This window comes from Adiantum capillus-veneris, chromosome 2, assembly GCF_014529385.1.
Source record: "Adiantum capillus-veneris isolate H3 chromosome 2, ASM1452938v2, whole genome shotgun sequence".
In the NCBI taxonomy this organism is placed as follows: domain Eukaryota; kingdom Viridiplantae; phylum Streptophyta; class Polypodiopsida; order Polypodiales; family Pteridaceae; genus Adiantum; species Adiantum capillus-veneris.
In genome coordinates, this window is record NC_140932.1 from 84,092,310 (window position 1) to 84,108,259 (window position 15,950).

The 15,950-nt window shown below is 47.8% G+C and overlaps 1 protein-coding gene across 1 annotated transcript in view; it reads right to left on the reverse strand.

The window, feature by feature from the left end:
* Positions 1 to 15,950, reverse strand: part of SOS4 (pfkB-like carbohydrate kinase family protein) — an 85,167-nt gene that overhangs the window by 37,320 nt on the left and 31,897 nt on the right. The window contains exon 6 of the mRNA XM_086487315.1: positions 10,840 to 10,904. Coding sequence (XP_086343441.1) covers positions 10,840 to 10,904 — 65 coding nt within the window. The remainder of the gene's footprint in view (positions 1 to 10,839; positions 10,905 to 15,950) is intronic.

Consider the following 15,950-nt stretch of genomic DNA (forward strand, 5'->3'; position numbering starts at 1 on the left):
CCCTCTGAAGCAGCCGAATAATTTCCTCCTCGTCATTTCTGATCTGTAGCTCCACCTGGTCCATAGCACTAGGATCTGCCACCATCTTCACGCGTGTTGGGTCTGCCTGTTGAAAATCAAGGAAATATTATTTAGTATTTACTAAGTACTCAATGGTCGAGAGTATCATGATTCAATCATTCTTGTGAAAAGTAAAAGTAGACCTGCTTGGGTGTTCCCAAAGCGTGGTACGCTCGCACAAGCCTCATATTTGCTCGGCAATAGACTAACTTTTCTAGTTGAGAAGTGCTAAGACGATTGCGCCCTATCTTGATGACGACACCTTCGTCGCCATCATCGCAGACCCCGGACTTGACGACGACACCATCGTCGTCGTCGTCATAGTCTCCATCATCGTCGTCAACATAGTCATCATCAAGTATCACAACATCTGGACCATTATACCAGATTTGTGCAATCTATAGCATAGACCTCTCGCCATAGAGAGGGGGGGCCTTGGAGGAGGGTTTGAGAACTGCTTGGCGTCTCTCTCTCTCTCTCTCTCTCTCTCTCTCTCTCTCTCTCTCTCTCTCTCTCTCTCTCTCTCTCTCTCTCTCTCTCTCTCTCTCTCTCTCTCTCTCTCTCTCTCTCAGCACTTTCATTCACAGTAGCATTCACTTTGTTTGTGATCATTGCACTTGCACTCTCTCTCTCTAAGAAGAACGGAAGGCTCTTCCTTCCGTAAGTAAAAGGAACCCTTGAGCACAGTTCAAAGCACTCGTCATGAGCACTATCAACATTCACTTCCGCTGCACCTTACAATCTCCCACCCCGTCTCCCTCCCAAGCGTCTGGAGGATCATTGCATCAAACTCATGGAAGGAGCGCAACCCGTCAGCAAGGCTCCCTACCGCTTGAACAAATCTCAAGAAGAGGACTTAGAGCAGCAACTAACTAAGCTCGTGGCCATGGGATTCATTCGACCTAGTGTGAAAGCATACATCTATTCGACCAATATTCTGTTTGCTGCTCCTATTTTGTTTGTCCGCAAGAAAGATGGATCGTCTCGTCTCGTTTGTGGCACTCAACAAGATGACAATCAAGAACAAGTTTCCTATGCCTCGCGTTGAGTATATCCTCGATAGGCTCACTGAGGACTAAGGTTTTCAGGAAAGTCAATCTCAAGGGTGGATACCATCAGGTACGGGTATTCAAGGGCGACATCTACAAGACTACCTTCTGGACTGAGCGAGGGCAGTGGGAGTATGTTGGTATGCCTTTTGGATTAACAAGTGCCGTGGGTACTTTCAATCGTCTCATGGTAGGTCGTTTTGGAGACATGATCGGCGTATGCGTGTTTATTTTTGTAGATGACATTCTCATTTTCTCTGCATCTTGGGAACAGCATGAACAGGATGTAGAGAAGGTTTTAGCTCATTTAGATAAGTGCCAGTTGTAATTGCAACTAAGAAGTTGGAATTTTTTCTACCTGAGCTATATCATCTCTGCAGACAGGACCCCGCAAAGGTAGAACAGGTTTGTAATTGGGAGTTGGGCTATATCATCTCTGCAGACAGGACCCCGCAAAGGTAGAACAGGTTTGTAATTGGGAGTTGCCCAAAATAGCATATGATGTGCGTTCTTTTTAAGGTTTGTGTCAAGCATATGGTCTGCATATAGAAAAATTTGCACGCATTGCCAACTCGTGTTTAAGAAGGGATTATAGCTCGCCCTCAGCAAGTAGTCTTGCCCAAAGCAACGGTTGAGGCTTTCGAAGCTCTCAAGTTTGTGGTGATTGAAGCTCCATGTCTCATCCTCGCCTCTTGGGGTGACTCCTTTGTGGTATAAACGAATGCGAGCAACGTTGCCATAGGAGCTGTGCTGCAGCAACATAGCCGTCCCATTGCTTTTCTCAATAGAAAGTTAAACAGCGCCAAAAAAAAATTACTCAATGTACGATAAGGAACTTCTCTCTTTCATTTATCCACTAAAGCATTAGAAGCATTTTTTGTATGGTAGAGATTTTATTGTTTGTGCTGATCATCAAGCCCTCAAGTGTCTCTAGTCTATGCCTAGTGCACATTGGAGTGACCGCCAAGCAAGATGATCTCAATTGTTTGAGCAATTTGGTGGTTTGATTGAATATGTTCCTGGTAAAGCTAACCCCGTTGCAGAAGCATTAAATCGCAAAGGACAAATCTTGGCTCTTGAGTCAAGTTCCACAATCTCCATTCAAAGAGTGTCCTTTGACAGGATAAAAAATCAGTATTCAGATTTCAAGTTTGGTAAGCAATGGTTGCAGGCTCTTGCTGCCCAAGGGCCCAACAACTATCTCATTCGTGAAGGTCTCTTATATTTTAGTCACTGTCTTTGTGTGTTACCCTCTCTTAGGTAAGCCATATTGCACGATGCACATGATGCACTCATAGGTGGCATAAAGGCATGAATACCACTTTAGACGATTCTTTTATTTGACTAAAATGCAAAGAGGTGTGTTTAAAGATGAGTCACAATGTTCCATTGTCAAAAAGTAAAAGCCCCTAGGGGTAAGCAACAAAATCTTTTGATGTCGTTGCCTATTCATGAAGATCCATTTCAAGACATTTCCATGGATTCTGTGACTAATCTTCCACCTAGTTCGCATTCAAGGAATACATAGTGTTTAACAACCGTTGATTGTTTCAACAAGTTCTACATGGTAATTCCTTGTAAGGCCACAATCACAGCACAAGATGTCACGTGCACATCTAACCCTATGTGCATCTGGACAAGCTAACTCCAATTTCTACGGTTTAGGACACCCTAGGAATTATTCTAGCACGCCTCTGCAGGACATGCATGTCCAGGCGCTTTAGATTAGTTACATACCCTCTAATTGCACCAGTGTCTGCTATGTGTAGGCACTCGGGAGTGTTTCCATACAATTGCATTAGTACCCAACCTAGGTATCTATCTGCATGTGAAGCGCCTCTTATAAGTGACATTTTTAGAAATCGCAGATTTTATTGGCATTGCTCGACCTAGCTAAAATCCCATACATAAGTGACCCTAGGGGTCACTTCTCACGCATAAGACCAATACCTGCAATACAAGCACCCGCACCACCATGCTCTAGTGTTTTTGCTAGCAGTACCATCGTCGGCATCCATGGCATTTTTTCATCAGCATACTCAGCCCACCAGCATTTTTTGTCTACATTAGCAGATTTGCGAAGTTGCAGGTTTCAGCCATAACCTCGCCGTACTGTCGCAAATCCAGCCATCAGTACTAGCATTTTCAGTTTTCAGCTTAAGACAACAGATCAGCCGGTGTTTTCAGATCCAACCCTCAAATCAGCCAGTGTTTTCAGATTCAGACCTCAGATCAGCCAACGTTTTTCAGTTTTCAGCCCATCACCAACATCCGCGACAACAGATCAGCCCATAGCCTCATCGCAGTCGCAGATCCCATTCAACATCCCTAGCGTTTTCAATTTTCAGCCATTAGCCTCTTAGATCCAAGCATCGGTAGCAAGATCCCATCAGCATCTAGGACCATTCTATCAGCATTTGTGCAATCTAAAGCAAATATGTCTCTAGCAATAGAGAGGTTTGGTAGCAATAGAGAGGTTTGGGACCCCATCTGGTGTTAGTCCTCTCTCTCTCTCTCTCTCTCTCTCTCTCTCTCTCTCTCTCTCTCTCTCTCTCTCTCTCTCTTTCTCTCTCTCTCTCTCTCTCTCTCTCGGCCGCTTCCATTGCTTGTTTAGAGAGGGCTTTGGACCATTCTCTAGGGTCATGCGGTACGAGGATCAGAGATGCTTGGGTTTGTTTTTGCTCGAGCTGCACAGACACAGAGAGAGCCTGATGAGAGGAGAGGCTAGCCAATCTCAAAGACAGATCACAGACTTCTTTAGAGCTGCCACTGGACACCCAGAGGAGTTAATACCACAACAGAGCTCGTGGCCTCACACCAGAGGCACACTGATCGACCGAGCGACAGCTAGGGAGATCCAGACGCCCACGACTACGGAGGACTACACAGCATCGACGGAGGCTGCATCAGAGGATTCGGATCACTTTGGCTCGACATGCACAATGCCCGGTCAGACTACTAACCATGGAGGAGATTGATGAGATCCGCCAACGACCGATGCTGGATCTCTTGTGATCTAGCTATCCCAGCTAGTTGCTTAGCTGCTTAGTTCACACCTAGCAGTTTAGGATTCCATAGTATTTTATTTTTTCATTTTGTCATTCTGTCATTTTGTCATCTTGTTACTCTGACTTTGTATCAAATCCACCACATTGTAACTTTCTGGTCTCATAGGTCACTTTGGCCTTTTGAAGACGTTGATATAACATTTCATAACATCTCTCTCTCTCTCTCTCTCTCTCTCTCTCTCTCTCTCTCTCTCAACCTTCATTCAAACTTCAAAGTATCATTCTCTCTAGTCTTTGCACATCTCTCAGGAAGTAAAAGGAACCTCGAATATGCATTGAGCACTCATCTTGAGCCCATCAATCACTTCCGCTACACATTACACAAGATGTTTATCAAGGAAGGGGATTGGGTGTATCTTAAAATCATAAAGCACCATCTTAAGCAAGTAGGAAAGAAGTGTCCAAAGTTGTCTTTTAGGATGTATGGTCCATTTCTAGTCATCAAAAAGATAAAGGATGTGTCTATGAAATTGAGGTTGCCTAACTCATGGTCAATGGTTTTCCATGTTTCTTGGTTGAAGTTGTTTCAAGGAGATCCCTCAAAGGAGATTTCTGAAGATGATGAGCCCGAGATCGTAGACAAAGCCAAGTCATCGAGCCAGAGAAAATTTTGATGCATTGTTTTCGCCATAGCCCATAGAGACAAGCATGCCAATACTTTTGAAAGTTCAAGGATTGTGGAGTCCACGAGGTAGTGTGGGTCGACGAAGATTTCTTCACAGAGTACCCAGAGTTTTTGGCGGACTACAAGGAAGCCATGCAGCTCAGAACCAGTAACTTGCCATAAAAAGGGAGGTATGTCACATGCACATCCCAGCCTTTTTTACCCATATAGATGACTCTGAGGGTCACCTCTCCAGACACATCCAATACCCGCACTACAAGTACCTGAAGCACAAGAACCTTCAATGTTTTTCAGCCATCAGCCCGCTGCCCATCGCCAGCTTCAACAGCACAATCAGCCCAGCGTTTTCAGATTTCAGCCCTGCCTTGTCCTCAATTTGCGGGTCCAAGTCAAATCAGCCCAATGTTTTGCATTTTCAGCCCTTAGCCTCGCAGATCCAAGTGCATACAGCAAGATCCCATCAGCATATCAGTATCTAGGACCACTGCATCAGCATTTGTACAATCAAAAGCAAATACCTCTCTAGCGATAGAGAGGGGGGCCCTTGGAGAGGGGTTTGGGACCCCATCCAATGTTTGTCTTCCTCTCTCACAGAACCTTCACTCACAATAAAATTCTCCCTTCTCTCTCTAGTCTATCGCACATCTCTCTCAAGAAGTAAAAGGAACTCTCTCATGAAGTAAAAGGAACCTTAAGTAGCACTGAGCACTCATCCTGAGTAATCACCATAAATCACTTCCGCAGCACAATACACTTGTGCATTCTCGATTCGGTTGTCTCACTACCCCTTTGTAAACAAGAACACGCCGAGGCCCGATCCTAGCCCCGTCTACCTGTTTGCAGGAGTCACCGTACGCATGCCTCACGGAGGAGATTATGGAGTACTCCAAACTGGGTGAAGTCTTCCTTATGGGAGACTTCAATGCTCGTACGCGCAGTGAGCAGTGTGAGGCATATGACCACGAGGACCCAGAGGCACTACACACTCTAGATGAGGAGGCTACTATGAGAGATACAGCAGACAGAGCTCCAGTCACAGCCTACGGACGACATCTACTTCGACTTGGCTCCCAACACCGTCTCGTTATTTATAACGGGATGGTCCAGTGGCCCACCTCAGGGGGCCTGACTTGTATGCCACATGGAGTTGCAGAGGGAGGGGGGAGTACAGTCGACTATATTCTGGGACCCAGGGAGGCTACACACCTTATCACATCCTTCACCATTCCACCCATACCCATCGGAGCCGACCACACATACCTCTCTTTCTCCATCACCGGAGATACCATCCCACACAGCTCCACAGCACACACTCCACACACCACCATCCATTTCACACATGAGCTAGCCTCTCTTTACTCGGCCGAGGTCGAGCATGGCCTATGCCTCCTCCACCCATCCACACCACTCTCAGTTCTCACATCACATATCTCTTCCGTTCTCCACACTTCAGCTATTAGCTCCTTTCCACACACCACTCACATAGGACGCACTCCCCCCCCCGGGACTATGCCTCAGAACCGCTGGTATGATGATGAGTGCAGAGAGCTATACCGACGCCTCCGCGCACAGCGAGCCTTAGGAGAGATCACAGAGAGAGAGGCCAGACGGCATATGAAGACGCTGACACGCCAAAAGCGGCGAGCATTCGAAGAGGCACAGGAGCTTGAGCTATACCGCCTATTCATGAGCATGGATAGCACGACAGCATGGCGCACCCTGCGCGAGCCACGTCCGACTACAGCTATTGAGGATCCACAGATATGGCATGATTATGCAGAGCGACTTTACGAGGTGTCAGGACAGCCTCCTATCCCACAGCCACACGAGCCACGCCCCACGTGTTGCTCCTTCTTTACAGCACAGATGGTAGAGAGGGCCATACGCCGCATGCAGCACAGACGATCAGCTGACCATACTGGATTACAGAGTGAGCACATCATTTATGCGGCCTCCACTATAGCCCCGTTGATTGCACATGTCTTCAACCGGGCTATAGGGGAGGGCTTCCCAGAGGAGTGGACACAGCACACCATAGTGCCTATCCACAAATCTGGCGACACCTTGGATCCAGGGAACTACAGGACTATCATGATTGGCCACACGATGGCCAAGCTATATGGAGCAGTACTTGAGGCACAGCTCAGCTGCTACGCAGAGATCGAGGGTTTACGAGCTCCAGGCCAGGCAGGTTTCAGACGAGCTTTCTCCACCACTGATCACATCTTCGTTCTGCGCTGCCTCATTGATGGGGCAAAGGCGCGGAAGAAGAGGCTCTACTGCTGCTTTGTGGATTTCCGCAAGGCCTTTGACACAGTCCCACGCGAGAGACTCTTCCAGCGCCTTCACAGCATTGGGGTACCAACAGAGATGATTTGGGCCATATATGCTCTCTACGAGAAGGTGACGGGTCGAGTTCGTTGCCCAGGCAGTTTTTCAGAGACCATTGCTAGCACCATTGGTGTTAAGCAAGGATGCCCACTCTCCCCGACACTCTTTGGGCTCTACATTGACGAGATCTCCGACTACATACTGCGAGCAGGGGGAGAGGGGAGCGACTTGGCAGGTACTCCGGTCCACATCATGTTATATGCTGATGATATTGTGTTGATTTCAGAGTCACCCGAGGGCTTGCAACGCCATCTTGAGGCCTTGGACGAATTCAGCACACACAGGGGGTTGACTGTGAACCTTGGCAAAACCAAGGTTATGATCTTTCACACATCCAGTGCAGTGAGGAGCGCTGCCACCTTCACAGCAGCAGGAGGAAAGGTTGATGTAGTCACCTCCTATGTCTACCTTGGCATCACATTCACCAGCCTACCAGGACCCTTCACTATGAGGCAGGCTGCTGCTGACAGGCTCACCCGAGGATATGCAGCTCTGGCCATGCTAGAGCGGAGATGCCACTAGGCACACTTTCAGGAACCCCGCACGAAGGGGTGGCTTTTCGACACCTTAGTCACCCCGGCCTTGATGTACTCGGCGACAGTATGGGCACCAAGATTGACAGCTGACCAGTGGACACAGCTTGAGAGGCCACAGGTATGTATGATCTCACGCTTGCTCCGCAGCAAGAAGACAGTGCCACATGACATTATTAGAGCCGAGCTCGCCACACCACCCATGGTGGTAGAGGCACTATTCCAGACAGTCTGCTTCATCCAGAGGATGAGAGAGCTACCTCCTGACAGACTTACTCGTAGAGCATTTGAGGCAGCTATACAGCTATCAGAGAGTGGGCATGAGAGAGCATGGTACTCACAGGTCAGAGCATGGTTTGAGGGACACGGTCTTGACATGGAGAGCCTACCACCATTCCAGTACGACCCCCACTCACCATATGTTCACCTCTCTCGCAGTGAGAGGAACTTGGTACTGAGACAGGATCTGTGGCAGCTATACACTAGGAGAGTCTGGGAGTCACCTAGCTTGGGGACGAGGATGTCAGATTACAGAGACCAGTTTCTCACCATATTGTCCGGGGGTTCATACAGAGACCACGCTACATGGACACATATATGCCACATAGCTCACGGGTGGCGATTGGTCAGCTGAGAGTGGCTTCACACAGGTTAGAGATTGAGATCGGGAGACATACTGGTGTTCCCAGGGAGGAGCGCGTCTGCAGAGCCTGCACAGAGGAGGTGGAGAGTGAGGAGCACTTTGTATGTAGATGCAGAGCATACACTGAGATCAGAGGCAGGTATGAGGCCCTATTCAGAGGACAGCCCACTCTCCGAGAGATCATGGACTCTCGAGATCAGAGACAGCTCGGACGGTTCTTACTAGAGATACAGAGCCATCGGGACACACTACTACAGCCACACACAGCTACACAGACAGAGGGGAGACAGTCGCAGCTCACAGACTTCTTTCAGAGGATTACCGCCCCTCCCCCACCAGACACTCAGAGGGGAGTGACACTCCCACAGGCGGAGGTGAGCCGAGCTAGACGACGACCACGAGTCACAGGCTACAGGGGCGCAAGCTCCCACCACCGACAGATCGAGGAGATCCGAGCCCGGGAGCGCCGTGCCACTGAGGAGCGAGTGGCCCGGATGAGGGCCGACCCGACAGCTTTCATCCGGGCAGCCTTGGCACCAGACCCGCCCATGTACCACATCTTACATCCCCCCATTAGTACAGGATGGAGCTAGATAGCTTGATGCATTCTCATGATTGTACTACCTTGAGCATATAGACATGCATATACCCCTAGAGATAGAGCTCCATCCCTCCTCAGATACCCCACTACCTACACTCAGTTCAGTTTTGTATCAGTTTTTGTTTCATTTGTCTTTCCGATAGACGGATGACATACACACCATGTACATTTGATTTGTCTCATAGGCCGATTTCGGCCTGACATAGACGTTAAAAATCTTTCTTTCTTTCTTTCTCTCTCTCTCTCTCTCTCTCTCTCTCTCTCTCTCTCTCTCTCTCTCTCTCTCTCTCTCTCTCTCTCTCTCTCTCTCTCTCTCTCTCTCTCTTCTCTCTCTCTCTCTCTCCTCTCTCTCTCTCTCTCTCTCTCTCTCTCTCTCTCTCTCTCTCTCTCTCTCTCTCTCTCTCTCTCTCTCTCTCTCTCTCTCTCTCTCTCTCTCTCTCTCTCTCTCGCCATTCAGAGTGGACTATTATTGACCATGATCTCTCTCATCTTGGTGTGCAGTGCCTTGTTGCTAAGCAAAGGTCTGCTAGGTCTAACATGGCCGAGAGTAGCAGGTGATTTAACTGCCTCTGTGACAATCGTTCACCAGGTGACCCATCATATGGCATCTCAAGCACTCGTTTGGTCTACTCGTGCCCACAATCTTCTATGACTATAGCACACCTACCACTCAAAAGTAATAAACTTTGGAAACTCAATGGGAGGAATGACAGCCACCTTAATAGATGGCACAGTGTCTCAAGCTACACTGAACACATAAAACATATGCCAAATATCATTGCCATCTGCCTCAACATAACCAGCAACCTAAAATGTGCTGGCAACTCTTGAAAGGAGATCTTCACTGCAAACTAAGGAACCTCGCATCTATCCTCAAGTGACTGGTTTTAGGGTTAGGTTCTGCATCGAGGTTGAAGACGCAGCTAATCATTCTATCAGTTCGGCTATTCACAGGCATTCCCTCTGTGGAAAGGAAGATAGGGCTTGTAACCTTTTGCATTACACAAGATTGACCATGGGGCATGACCATAGTCACATAGAACAGGAAACGGGAATGAGACCGAAGACAGAAACGGCTTGCTCATTTCATCAGAACAGTTTAGAAAGGTATAGTGTTAAATGTTGGAACTCCTTGAAGAAACTGAAAAACACAAAGAGAAATGAGGGACTTTAGAAACAGAGTTTCCAATAGTCCCCAAATTTTCGGAGTTTCCTGGTAACTATGGTCATGACACAAGAATATTGGGAAAATCCTAAAGCATATACAATGATATCAGCTGGGGAGAATACAACCACACGATATAAACACTATGATACAATCGGTGAAAAATGGCATGAAGTTTAACTGGCTGCCTGAAACCTGTGTCAGATGTGTTATTGATGGATACAACTACTTTCAAACATCTTTACACTGCTCTCCACCTAACAGTCCTGTCACTAAAGATTCAACAGATCTCAACTGACCTTTTGAAGTGAATCTGATCTTCTTAACTTGCACTTTCTTAATATGTTGATAGCCCACTTGTAAGGTGATAACTGATACAAGGTTTTCTCACCATAAAAAAATGCTGCAAAGTCAGCTACACTCGTTTCCACAAATTGAGTGCTCCCTAATAGCTGCGTTTCCCTACACAGAATAACTTGAAAACTACCTCTCCCATAGAAATAGGTCCTTTCTTTCCATAGTTGATACATGTTTGTCTTCAAAAAAGGCAATGTCTTGAGGAGATATGAAGTCATTGAGTTTTCGCAATTTGAACAATGTAGGAAATGCAATTTGAACAGTCTTTAAAAGAAAAGATGGCTACTTCTTATCAAATTTCCGAGATGGCGCATAGATCAAAGAACAAGAAAGAGTACTTATAATACCTGCATCCTGTTAGCTTCTCTGCTTCAAATTGATTTGGAGTTACAATTGAGGCGAGTCTCAGAACCTACAATATTAACAGTAGGTAATCACTTAATTTTTCAAAACAAGTTGAAAAAAAATTCTTGGAAAAAGAAGCCCATCAAATTCTCACATTTTTAGTAGGGTACATTCCATTTCAAAAGTAGGCTAGAGCATTCCACTCAGCATAAGACACATATTATGCAATGAGTGATCCAAATCATAATGCAGAGCTGTGCCAAGCCACACATTCAAAGTTCAACTATGCTAGAAAGTAAGTAGTACAGGTTATTAACAGCATTCAAGCTGAGCCACTATGCTATCCCATTATAACTAAATAGAGAGAGAGAGGGGGTGTTACAAACTGCTGACGTGTCAAGTCACTGAAGAACAGAGCTACCGGCCGAGGGGCCTAAACCCTAAGAAGCAGAAGCAGTAGAAGAAGATGACGTGGCAAACTGTATGGAACTCCGGATTTCGCGATGGCTTGTTGGCGTGGCAAGCTTTACGGAATCCCGCGTTTCACGCGGACTGCTGATGTGGCAGACTATACGGATTTCCATGATTTGCGCTAACAAGTGTTGACGTGGCACTGTACGGATTTTCGTAATTTGCGTTGGCATGCTTCTGGACGAAGGTGCAAAGGATGGAGTACCGGCTTGAACTCAGATGTTGAAATATAAAGAAATATCGAAAGGGGCGCCAAGGTTTGGGGCGAATACTCTCTGGGGTAGAATTCCGCCACTGCGTGTCGCGTGTCGTCTCTCTCTTTCAGTTTAGTTGTTATTGAAGTGCTAAAAGTCTGTTCAGTCTTTTCTTTTCTATTGGCACGTGGTGCCCGTCTTGTGACACAAAAAGAGAGAGAGAGAGAGAGAGAGAGAGAGAGAGAGAGAGAGAGAGAGCACTTTCTTTCTTTCTCCCTCTCCCTCATGCCTCCTCTCTCAAAGTTCAATCAAGAATCTCTTCATTAACATCTACTAGAGGCCGAAATTGGCATTTGAGAAAGATCAATGTACATGAGTATCCAAAAAGAAGAGATAAAGGTGTCACAAACTGCTCACGTGTCAAAGCCCTGAAGAATGGAGCCAACTTGCAGATCCCGGCCGAGGGGCCTAAACCCTAAGAAGAGCAAGCAACAACAAAAGAAGAAGAAGTCCTACCAACTTATGGGAGTCGGGACCTCGTTCGATGGGGCCCAAGTGACATAAAGGATTAAAATAAAGCAGGACCCACACACACACTGAAAGACTTGCATAGCAGCTGATGACGTGGCAACTGTACGAAAAAACTTGAAAATTGCGTTGACATGATGACGTGGCAGACTGTACGGATTTTCGCGTTTTGCGTTGATTGCTAACGTGGCAGTTGTACGGAATTCCATGATTTACGTTGGCAGCTTTTTGGCATTGCTTTTGAACCAAAAGCTTTTGAGTTTGAAGGCTTTTCATGTAAACTGCTTTTGGGGCCTAGGGCCTTTAAATATGAGGCCACGAACTCATTCTCTGGCATGCTTCTTGGAGAAGGTGCAGAGTTGTAGCACAGATAGTGTGTCGTGCTCTCTACAGTGGGTGCTCCTGAGTGCAATGTGCATGACATCTCACTCAAAACAGAATGGAAATACAAGAAACAATAGATAACAGCAAATCAACACAGAGACACAACAACAGACCAGAACATATGGACTCGACTATCTCAAAGGAACCGATACAGACTCTGGCGTGGCAACACACTCAGTTCTAGCCTAGAACACACGGGTATAATGGGGCTGTCGAGGCTCAGATGTGCAAGGATGGTGCAGAGTCCATACCTGTTGTGTATAGACTCACACTCTAGACGACGACGCTGGACCATATATGAAGAAGATGATAATCATGACCCAACAGCTACTACTCACATCTACAATCATAAAGAGCCACCAACAGCTCATAAATGTCAGCCATCTAAGTCTATCCCCAAACTGAGTGGTGGTGGTGACCTGGCCACGATGTCCACTAGACCACCGTCAGACGTCTGTATCCATGCCACGTGTTACTGCCCAGCCCAGGGAGTCCGTCCAGTGTGAACCAGACCAGACCAACTGTAGTAGCTGTGTGTCCTGTGAAAGTGACATTGTAGCCTGCTACAAGTTGCCCGCCACAAGACCGCTCACCGTCTCGGTGAGAGGAATACTGAAAAACTATGAAAGAAAACCACTAGGTACCGCATCCGTACATCTTTCGTGAAGCAGGTGCTAGGCCCAACCATGACCTTACATGCCTCAAGAGTGGAGTTAAAAATATTGCACTGCTTGCAAACGCCTTAAGCCTAGAATAGGCACGAACCCAGTATGATTGCATAGTCCAAGAATCCCGGCTCCAGAGCAAAGAGATATGCTCGGTTTGGATCCAACGCATCTTTATCCTCCATAACCATAGTGACAGGAAAATGACCTGGTCCATGCTTGCAAATGAACTTGCAACACTTTCTGTAACAGCACTCTTCTCGAAATGAGGGATGACCAGAAGCTCGAGTAACACCGCAAATAAGGTTAAGCTCCATCGTGATGGCAGAACGAACAGCATTAACAACAACGGGATGGCAATCAAGTGAATGCTTGAAAGCCACAAGGAAACGGCCAAAAGGCTTATCAGCAACCAAATCCAAAAGGCTTCTGAAGTGCAGGGGAGTCGATTGAAGAATAGGAGGGGACCGTGTATGATTATGCAGCTAGCTAAGGGGCTGATTCGCAGGGTGGGGAGAGAACTGGCTGAGGCCGAGGCTGGGAGGGGTGGGGAGGGGGGCGAGTCCAGGTGGGTAGGGGGCGAGAGGTAAGTAGGGGGACGAGGAAGAGAGAGGGGGGGGAGAAGGGTAAGTAGGGGGACAAGGGAGAGAGAGGGGGCGAGGGGTGGGTGGGGGGGGGCGAGATGCATTAGGTAGGGACGAGGGTTTGAGTAAGGGGGCGAGGGGTGGGTAGGGGGGCGAGAGATGGGCAAGGGGGCGAGGGGGTAAGTCGAGGGACGAGGGAGAGAGAGGGGGCGAGGGTGGGTAGGGGAGGGGCGAGAGCTGGGTAGGGGGCGAGGTGCATTAGGTAGAGACGAGGGGGTAAGGGGGCAAGGGGTGGGTAGGGGGAAGGGGCGAGGGCTGGTTTTTTTTTTTTTTTTTGGAGGCGGGGGGGGGGGTAACAAATTGGGTAGGGGGCGAGTTGTGAGGGGGTAGGGCGAGTAGGGGGAGGGGGACGAGTTGGGAAGGGGGACCAATTTGAAAAAGGGGGACGAGTTGGTGAGGGGGCGAATTTGGAAGAGGGGACGAGTTGGGGGGTGGGTAAGGGCGAGGAGGGGGGATAGTGAGGGGCGATGGCACTCAAGCAGAGAGATAACATGATCACGATCACTAAATTCACCAATCCTGAAATCAACATTGTATTTGTTGTATCCCGTCTTGAGGCAGCTTTGTGAAGGGAGTTCGCTAGACAGGCACTGGGGCTGATGGTGAACAGGGGTGAACTTTGTAGAGGAGATTTCTTTCCATGATTCTTCATAGGTTCACCAACTCCAAAGGCTACCACCAAGGACGCATGGGGAGTAGCTTCTGTGGCCTTCAACCTTTGTGCTGGCTCAGGTGGTCTATTATGTTAAGTTATTGTGGAAACATTGGAAGAGGGTGTACCTTCAGGCAAAGAGTGGAAAGAGACTCCATAACAGGGCATAGATTTGGTAGCATCCAACCACTCCAACAGACCCTCGTCTGACCCGTCAGGTGGAGTAGGCTGTTCTTGTTCAGGGTTGGTTTCCATTGACAAAGAAACTTGCTGCACCACGGGATCCATACCTCCTTCTAAGCGAATGGGTTGCATCGGGGAGCCAGGAGTATGTATCCACATGGCATAGTTTCCCCAATCATGAAGTGCTTTAGTGTGTCGCAGCCATGGTCTACCAATGAGCAAGGGAAATCCGCCCTCAACCTGGGGAAGAGGAACCACAACAAAATCCAAGTTAAAAGTAAAGTCTTGTACCTGCACAGGCACATTGTCAACTATGCCCACTGGGTAGACTGTCCGCTGGTCGGCCAATGTAACTGTGAAGGGAGCAGAGCGACTAGGCTGTAGACCTAGAGCTAACATAGTAAACTCGGGCATCAGGTTGATGCCAGATCCACCATCCACTATCACTGCTGAGAATTGCCGACCCAAAACGGACATTGTCAGGCGAGGGCTTCTATAATCAGTGAGGGGAGCAGCGGGATTGGATATCATATAGGACTCTGATGGTCGCACTGGGAAGTGCCCGCCACTAGGACCTACTATGGGGTAAAGGGATTGAATAACTGCAAGGGTGTCACTTTTGAAACTCGCATCTAGCCGCAGCATATCATAGAGGGACACTAGTTGGAAAGTATTCTTCAAGACTGTCTCTGCTGTAAGCTTTTCTTGTTCTACCAGTGGTTTCTATGGTACCTTGATCTTCTGTAGGTCTGAAACTGCTTCCAAGAAAGCTTCATCAATATCAGAGAGCAAAAATTTGGATTCTTTCTTGGCACTCGGGGTTGGCTTGTCAACAGTTTGAAGGCAAAGTATCCACTGTTGTGAGAATGTGTGAGGGAGTTGAACTTGCTGGAATGAGCGGCTCTTTGGGCCCGAGTGAGGACACCCGATGGCTCCTCTACCAACTGCAGCTTATTTTGAGGGGTAACCACGTAGGTAGAGGGGACGGCGGAGGAACGGTGCTAACTACTATCAGATTGAGCTTGGAAAAGGTAAACTCATTATGGCTTTAACTTGGGTTCGAAGCCGTGGATGCACGAAGTTTAGGAAAATCCTTACTCTAGTGATCCTTCATTTCAAGGCAATGACGGCAGGGAGGGGACCCTTCAGGCAGAGGGCATTTGCTTTGGTAATGACCATGTTCCCCGCATCTGCAGCACAAAATGGGCCAATTCAATGGGCGAGTCGAAGGGCGAGGTGGTCCTTGCTTCTGGTGCATGGAGTTGAAGGTGGAGACATAGAAGCTTTGAGGTGATGAGGGAGCATGGGTATGATAAAAGCTCTGAGACGGAAAAGTACTTTGAATACCTTGCATAGGAGGGGCTGTCAACAAAGGTGGCATATAGTGTGGAT